Source organism: Pseudorca crassidens, chromosome 19, assembly GCF_039906515.1.
Source record: "Pseudorca crassidens isolate mPseCra1 chromosome 19, mPseCra1.hap1, whole genome shotgun sequence".
NCBI classification, from domain to species: domain Eukaryota; kingdom Metazoa; phylum Chordata; class Mammalia; order Artiodactyla; family Delphinidae; genus Pseudorca; species Pseudorca crassidens.
Genome location: NC_090314.1, coordinates 42,686,230 through 42,695,038, shown reverse-complemented (window position 1 = coordinate 42,695,038; position 8,809 = coordinate 42,686,230). Strand labels below are relative to the sequence as shown.

At 55.2% G+C, this 8,809-nt stretch overlaps 1 protein-coding gene across 6 annotated transcripts in view; it reads right to left on the bottom strand.

The window, feature by feature from the left end:
- Nucleotides 1–1,241: 1,241 nt before the first annotated feature.
- Nucleotides 1,242–8,809, bottom strand: part of ARHGAP23 (Rho GTPase activating protein 23) — an 80,773-nt gene continuing 73,205 nt past the window's right edge. For 5 of the 6 annotated variants that reach the window (XM_067715581.1, XM_067715580.1, XM_067715582.1 and 2 more), the window contains 2 exons: nucleotides 8,308–8,339; nucleotides 1,242–3,803 (listed from right to left, as the gene is read on the bottom strand). In XM_067715581.1, the coding sequence (XP_067571682.1) occupies nucleotides 2,784–3,803; nucleotides 8,308–8,339 (1,052 nt within the window). In that variant the 3' untranslated portion in view covers nucleotides 1,242–2,783. The other variant, XM_067715585.1, reaches the window with a different exon arrangement.

Below are 8,809 nucleotides of genomic sequence, written 5' to 3'. Positions count from 1 at the left end.
CGATGCTGAGCAGCAGGTGAAACTTCACTTGCTTGCCTGCCGCTCACCTCCTGCTGTGCGGCCTGGTTCCTAACAGGCCACGGACCTGTACCGGGGACTGGGGACCCCAGATCTAATGTATTTCACTTCAGCTTGCAGGACTCCCTTCAGTATTTCTTATACGGCACGTCTGCTAATGACATATTCTGTTTTTCTTTACTGGAGATGTCTTCATTTCTCTTTGTTTTTGAAGAACACAAGGTTTTGATCCATTCTCATCCAAAACCTACTACAGCTTGAAGGTGGCCCAGTTGGCAGTAACCCTGTCTTTATGTCTTTTCTCAGGGCTTAGATTTAGCCTGGCTTCACCACTTAACTAGCTGTGTGACCTTGGACAAGTACATCACCTCTCCGTGCCTTAGTTTCCTCATATATAAAATGGAGATAACAGCGTTGTGGCCAGAGCCCCAAAGAGTGTTGGAGGATTAGCTTAGGACATAGAAAGCCCTTGGGGCTGGTGTGGGCCCACAATAACACTGGCTCTAGCTCATTTGCCAAACAAAAACAAGCTATGGGGCAGAGGTGGAGGAAGGAAGGGGATTCAGTGAGCCACTAAGCTCTTCCCAGTTCCAGGGCTCTTCCCTAGGTTCTCTGACAACTGTCATCTGTTTTTCCTACTGGTGGCTACTAGGCTCATCACAGGCAGCCTGGAAGCTGGCAGGGGCAACTATAGAGACATGACATGGAAGGAAGCCCATCCCAGGTTGTAAGGCCTACACATGTGAATAAGACGAAGGGCAAAAACCATACTGTCCTCTTGGGATATCGCCTGGATCTGGAGTGCCTATGAGGACGGCTGGCCGGGATGAACCCCATCAGTGGCCTGGGCCTTGCCCGAGCCTCCTCTCTGCTCGGCAGCACCTCTGGGCCATTCTGAAGTTCCAGACAGACCTGAGAAGGAAGGTGCCTGTGCACCTTCCTGGTCTCTACAGGAAAAGACAGAACAGGTGCATGAAAATCTCCTGCAGCAATGAGGGTCAGTGCCCTTCCATCTTGCTTCTGTGCCCAAGTCATTGCTCAGGCCAGTCTCCCAGGACACCTATAAGCCACCAGGAAGCAAAGGTTTGTCTCCATTCTGCCACCACCGGGTCCAGCCCCACTGCCCTCCTTCCGTGGGCCACAGGTGCCTCACTCTTCCCCCATCCTAGCCCCGTTCTTGCCCTCTCCTCCCTCCCAAACAAGTGAGACAGCTGACTCATGCCTCGAGGAAGGCCATTTATTTCCAAGATATAGACTATACTTTTCAGACAGGACTTTTCAGAAGCAGGAAATCTTAGTTGTCGCCTAGAGAGGTGTGTCGAGGACACAGTGAAAGGAGACATGCGGACGTGGAGCAGAGGCTTATCCAACACTGTTACAGCACTTTTTTAAATGAGCAAAACATCTTTAAAAATCCTTATAAATTCTTTATAATATGTTACACATTTAGAGACAATATTTACAATAAAGGATGAGGGAGGGAGGAGCGAGAAATCTACTTTACAGCAAATCTTTGCATAAAACAAGAGGACTGATAGACGTGGCAGTGGGTTCACAACCCCACCTGGGCTTCCCTGGAATGAGTGAGGGCGTGTGTGGGGAGGCCTGTGATCTGAGGTCTATTTACAACTTGTGGGGAGAAGAGGGGGCTGGGTCCCACCCACCCTTCCAAAAGGAGCAGCCCGGCTGAGAGCTCATCCATCAGTGTGTCCGCATGCGCGCGCACGTGCGTGCATGTTGAGTGGGGGGAGAGAGAGAGACAGAGAGACACCAGGGATGTTTTCTACGCCCCCTCCTAAAGGGAAGAAGGTTCGGGCCTGTGTGCCTCAGCTATGGAAGGAGCAGGCACAGCTGGAAGAACAAATAGAGGGGCAAGAGGTCTAGCAGGGGTGACCGTGGACCCTCCCCAAACCGTCTGGGGAACAGGCAGATTCCCGTGGTCAAACCACTTGGGGAGTGTGATTTAGAGATTGGAAAAAGGTGGTGGTGGGGGAATAACCCTGGTGAGTCTCAGTCCTGCCTCTTGAGAAGGTTGAGAAGTCCCAACCCCCTTCTCTGGCGCTGACAAGCAGCAGGGGGGCAGGATCCCTGTGTGCACCGAAGGCAGGGAGCCCCGGTGGGAGCTGGGTTTGAAGGGGGCAGGAGTGGCAGAAGTTGCTACTGGGAACACTTTGGGACAGTGACTACACACACTCGCACACACCACGCCCCTCCCCCCATGGACACCACCACCCTGCACCTCCTCTCCCCAGACATACATACACAACCGCCCTCCCTTAGCTGGCAGCTAGGAGCTAATTGCAGGGAGGTGGGCAGAGGAAAGGAGTGAAGAGCCAGCATCACCCACTGTCTTTTCTTTAGTCTGAGGCTTGGGGGGTCCCTATCCACACCCCATGGCCGACAAGGGCCCCTAAGTGCGACACAAAGGCCCAGAACGGCACACTCTGTCACTTATCCAAGGGACAGAGAACCGCCCCAGGAGCCCTGCCCAGGGCCTCAGCAGCCTAGCCCCTCTCCGTCTCCTCAGCCCCGGAGGCCCCCTCCCTCCCACTCCCACTCGGCGTCCAGTCCCGTCTTCTCTGCCCGCCCCCTAGCAATTCCAGCGCACAAACCAGAGACACGGCCTCAGCTCCTCCCACTTGCACCCGGATGCTCCCAGGGGCAACAAGGCGGGGCGGAGGTGCAAGCAGAGGCGCTTCCTGGGAAACCAAGGGGCTCCGGGTGGGTCAAAGGGGCGCTCGGCGCGGGGGTGGAGGGAGGGGCGGTCACAGACACTGATGGAGGCGGGAGGCGGCCGAGCGGCGCGGGGGCTGGCTCTGCAGGGCCCCCGGCTCCCCGGGCGCGGGCGGCAACGAGGCGGCGGTCGACGGGGCCCGCGCCTTGGTGGACTCCAGGCTGCTGAGGCCCGAGTCCTTGTTGTCACTGTGCGCCCGCGGGCCCACGGGCTCCGGGGGGCCCCCTCCGCCCAGCTCCTTCCACTCGTTGAAGTTGAGGTCGGTCAGCGGGCTCTGCACCACCACCGTGTGGCGGCGCCAGCTGCTCCGGCGCCGCCGCGTCTCGGGAGACAGCGGCCGCCTCAGCCGCACCGGCAGCATATCGTCCGCGGTGCCGCGGAGGCGCAGCCGCAGCGCCTCGAGGCGCGAGGGCCGCGAGCCCAGCGCCGCCGCCGCCAGGGCCGCCGGGGGACGCAGCGACTCCTGGCTGCTGGACGAGGCGGAGCCCGGCAGCCCGACGGCCGCGCCCGCGCCCTCGCCGTCCGCTCGGCTCCGGGCCAGGCGGCGCCGCGCCAGGGTGTCGCCGGGCATCAGGTGGTGCGAGCTGAACGAGGGCTGGCGCTCCGGGAGCCCCCCGGGCCCCGCGCCGCCCTCCGTGTCCGTCTCCACGTGGCTAAGCTCGCTGCGCTCGTCGTCCGCCTCGTCCCCCGCGCCCGCTCGCCGGCCCCCGGCGCCCGAGCACACGCTGCGGTCCATGGTGGACAGGGTGGAGTAGCCCGAGACGATGGAGCGCGTGTCCGCGGCCGGCCGCTCCTCCAGCGCCGCCGGGGGGCTGAGGCGCTCGGGGGCGGCGGCGCCCGGCCGCTGCCCCTCCGGCCGGTCCTGGGCCCCCGGCGCCGGCGCCCCCGCCCTCGCCTCGGGCTTGTGCGCCTCCTGCTCCGAGTCGTCGTCTGTGCTGCTGCCCAGCCCCCGCGCCTCCCGCCGCTTCTTCCTCTTGCGGTTGACCGCCGAGATGAAGGAGATCGCCAGCATCTCCCGGGAGTACGGCTCCTTCTTGGGGGCCCACGAGCCCTGTGCGGGAGACAGGTCAGTGTGCTGGGGGCGCCCGGAGAGCCTCAGCGCCCTCCAACGTCCCACCCCTACACCCCAACACCACAGCACCCAATCTCAACAGGTCCAAGCCCAGCACTCTCACGTCCGCTGTTCCTCCTGGACGGCTGTCCCAACTGGAGTGTCACTATGCACTCTAGAGACTACCCCTCTTCGCCCCCCTCAATCCTGAAGCCTCCTCGGCACCTCCTCCGGTCTTAATCCAGGCTCTCAGCTCTTTCCTGCGAGCTGGGGGCTGGTTTCTCACCTCGCCCCAACTTTCAATCCATTCTCTACATCCAGTGCTGCATAAATCCTTTTAGACACAGCTCTCCTAATAATAGACTCGCAACAGCGAATGACACTCGACAGTTTGAACCCATTTCACATATACTATTCTGGGTTATAATACCAGAGCCTGCAGGGACCTTTCTCGGACCACAGCTCCTCCCTCCCTCCCTCGCCTGCCACTCACTCACCTGGGAAACCTGACTTTCCACCTACTCAGTAGGTACAGGCCTCTCCAGGGCAACCCGCCCAAGCTCATTTCCTTTCCCACCGCACCCCATGCCATTTCCACCGTCCCATCAGCGCCCCACCCTGACAATCCCCAACCCCAGATCAATCCAACCACCAGCTCTGTTGCCAAAAGTGGCTTAAAAATCCCGCACAATCCGCTGGTTTGGATTGAAGCCGCTCCCAAACTGTGATTTACAGCCCCACGGTGGGCAACTTTCAGCCACTGCTCTCATTGCTGAGCCCCGTGGGTGTTTTTTGGTCCTGGCCTTCCAGGATCCCCCAGCAGAGCCCAAGCTGCCCATCACTGCCTCCTCCGACCTGGTTTTTAATCCTCCCTTTCTGGCCTCTCCTCTCTTGGGAGGCTCTTCTTCCTCCTCTTACTCTTAAGAAGCCGTGTTCCCAGGGCTCTGTTCTCAGCCTCTGTCCTCTCTCCCTGGGGACATCCTGCTCCCGAGGTCTCCCTTGGCCAACACCAAACTCTGTCTCTTGAGCTCCAGAACTCTTCTTCCAACTGAATCTGTCGCTACCAAGGTGTCTGCCAGCACCTGAAACTCACCTATCTGGAACCACATTATGGTCCCTACCCCAAACTACCTCCATTCATGTCCCCAGCTCAGGGTGATTTCTCTGCCTCCTCCCTCTTCCCTCCTCATCATCCTCTGTTCAGACCCTCACTCTGCATTTTCTGGGCCCTTCTGCCCTCTCCTAATAGAACTCCCTGCCTCCACCCTAGCCTCACTCCAGCCCTTCCTCCTCAGGAGCCCTTAGTCCTTCTAAGGCAAGGCAGGAATCTAATCGCCTCCAGACTCTGCAGGACCCCACCCCCACCAGGATAAAGCACAGACACAGAGCCCTTCACAACCTGCCTAGTGCCCCCCCTGCCCCAACACAGCCTTCACTCTGGCGATGCTGCCCTCCGACCCCTCCCTCGATAGGACTAGCACTGGCAGCCCTTAGTCCCACCCCACCCCCCCACCCTATTTATGGGATGAGCTCTTACTCCCTCTACGAGGCCCAGCTCAAACACGGCATTCTCTATACAGCAACCTCCCACCCAGCTCTCCCTTTGGCTGATCTGGGAAATCTCTTCTTCTCTTCTCATAGGCCTTTGAAACTACACATACACCAGCTCTTCTCATGTCAGAATAGCTTTGTTTCCATATCATCTATTATCAAACGCTGAGTTCTCTGAGGGCAAGGTCAGTGGCTTATTTGTGTTTGCATCCATGACTCCTAGTACAGTGCCTGTCACATAACAGGCACTTGAGAAATGTTAAGTGAATGGGGTGAATGGGGTCCCCTGAACATAAAAAGCCCTGTAGAAACGGATGCTGGGACTGGCCCCCAGCTGGGCTGAAATGACCTGCCCTTGCATCCCTTCTCATGGGTCACCTCCTGATTCAGCTGCAGCGTAACAGGCACACCTCGGAGATACTGCAGGCTCAGTTCCAGACTACAGGAATACGGCAAATACTGCAGTAAAGCGAGTCACATGAAATTTTTTGTTTCCCGGAGCATATAAAAGTTATGCGTACACTGTAGTCTGTTCAGCGTGTGCTAGCATTATGGCTAAAAAAAAGTACAGCCTTTAATTTAAAAATACCTTATTGCTGGGCTTCCCTGGTGGTACAGTGGTTGGGAGTCCGCCTGCCAAGGCAGGGGACACGGGTTCAAGCCCTGGTCCAGGAGGATTCCCCCATGCCACGGAGCGACTATGCCTGTGTGCCACAACTACTGAGCCTGCGAGCCACAACTACTGAAGCCCACGTGCCTAGAGCCCGTGCTCCACAACAAGAGAAGCCACCGCAATGAGAAGCCCGCGCACAGCAATGAAGAGTAGCCCCTGCTCGCTGCAACTAGAGAAAAGCCAGCACGCGGCATCGAAGATCCAACGCAGCCAAAAATAAAATAAATTTATAAAAAAAATACTTTATTGCTACAGAATACCATTATCTGAGCCTTCAGGGAGTCGTAATTTTTTGCAATAGTAACATCAAAGTTCACTGATCACAGATCACCGTAACGAATATAATTATCATGAAAAGGTTGAAATATCACAAGAATTATCAAAAACGTGACACAGACATGAAGTGAGCAAATACTGTTGGAAAAATGGTTCCAAGAGACTTGCTCAACATAGGGTGGCCACAAACCTTCAATTTGTTTAAAAAAAAATGCGGTATCTGTGAAGCACGATAAAGGAAAGCGCAAGAAAACGCGGTGTGTTTGTAGTGGATGGAGACATAGAGCTGCCTCCCGTGGCCACGGCACTCTCTCACATCAGTTAGTTTTGAGAAAGCCGGAGCCTGTCAGCGATTCAGGATTCACAGGCGTGCAGCTCCTGGGCTGTGTCTGCCCACACGGCACGACTCCAGAAGGCACCACCTGCAGCACTGCTATGACCAGCGTGAGGCACATGGTGGCCAGCACCGCTTTCTGCCTCTGCTCTCTGAGAGACCTGAGAGGCCGCTGGGATCATCTGATCAAATTACCCTCCCATCCTGGCTAGTTACAGAAGCAATGAGGTCAGAATGGTCACTTTCAGGGAATGCAGAGGTCAGCAGGTTCACATAAAGGTTGAGGGGTCAGTCCAGGAGAGGCTACAGGAAACCAGGGGTCTAGCACGAGCAAGGGGTGGAGGTGATCAGGAGCTAGATTCAGATCACTATAATGAACTTGCTCCCCGCCACAGCAGTCTTGTGATGGAGTGAGCTCCCCATCACCAGAGGTGTGCAGGCAGAGGCTCCATGGAGAGGTTACAGGGGTCCTCTGCACCAGACTAGAGCAGCCTTCTTTCTGTCCAGTGCTTTCATCTGACACATAATGAGCACCTGCTTGGTGTCAGGCACACTGATCTCACTGGGACTCAGCCAGTGCTTAGAGATCCAGAGAGAAATGAGCCCAGTTTGACCAGCCAACATTTAGTTGACTCCACTACTATGGACAGAACTGTTCCCCCATCAAATTCATATGACGAAGCCCTAACCCCCAATGTGATAGTATTTGGGGTCTTTGGGAGGTAATTAGGTTTAGATGAGGTCATGAGGGTGGGGCCCTTATGGTGGAATTAGTGCCCTTACAAGAAGAGACACCAGAGAGCTTGCTGTTTCTCTCGCATGCATGCTCGATTTCTGCTTGCCATATGAAGACACAGTGAAAAGGCAGCCGTCTACAAGACAGGAAGAGTGCTTCCACCAGAAACTGACCATGCTAACATCTTGATCTTGGACTTCTAGCCTCCAGAACTGTGAGAAAATAAATTTCTGTTGTTTTAAGCCACCCAGTCTATAGTATTTTGTTATGGCAGCCTGAGCTGATTAAGACACACTCCTGGCCTTTGGGCTGCCTGGGGCAGGCATCCTGGCCTTACTGGTTCTGTCTCACAGGGCAGGCTCTGGAGCAGGCAACTCACTGCCTGTGAGACCTGGTTCAAAGAACCGGCTTGGGTTTCATTGTTTTCAATTTCATTGATTTCTGTTCTTATCTTTATTATTTCCTTCCTTCTGTTGGCTTTGGGCTCTGCAAAGACCTTAAAAAATAATTATTATATCAGACATATTTGTTGTTAACCCCACATTTGAGGATAACTCTTATCCTCATAAATAGTATGAGCAAGCTGAGGATCAGAAAGAGGTTAAGTAACTTGCCCAATGTCCCAAAGCTACTAAGTAGTGGAGCCAGGGCTCAGGCCCAGGACTGTCTGTGCTTCTAACTGCTAAGCAACACTGCCTCCAGGCCACCTAACTCCCAAGCCGGATCCTCTACTACAGCAGTTACCTCCCCAAGCATTGCCAAGGTGAGCGACTTCTCAGCTTACCTTGGACACTCGGTATTTCCCACCTTCCTTCCCAGTGACTATCAATCTTCTTCAAGGCTCCAATCACAATTCTCCCAACTCCCTTGACCAAAAAGCAAAGTGGGCTGGCTTGTACAGGGATATAACTTTCAGAATTGCCGCGGCACTTACCTTGGACTTGGCTGAACTACAGGTGGTAGAATCTGTTGTTGAGAAAGGAAAGAAAAATGAAAGTTGGATTGAGCAACAGAAGACTGAGTCTTGTAAACACAATTCCCTCTCCTCAAAGGCTTCAGAAACCAGGGAGTTTGGAAACCTGAGCTCTCCCCAGATCCTGGGAGTGTGATGGGCCTCTGATGTCACTTCCTATGGGATAAGGATGGAGCAGAGAAGGATGTCAGCAACCACTTCCTTTTGAGGCAGAAAGTGACATCAGGCTGCCAGCCACTGGACTCTCATTTGCTCAGGGTTAAGAGCAAGGGGGACTTTTCTTTGGCCTAGTTCCTCTCCCCTCCCCTCCTATCCCTGTTACTCTGAAGCACTGGAGAGAAAATGCCAAATATCAGATGCAGTTCACGGAAACCACAACAATGAAACACATCAAATCACAGATGCTCTGGAGAAATGGAGACCACACGGTGCACAGAGAGGTGGATGCCCTAGATCCACCCTC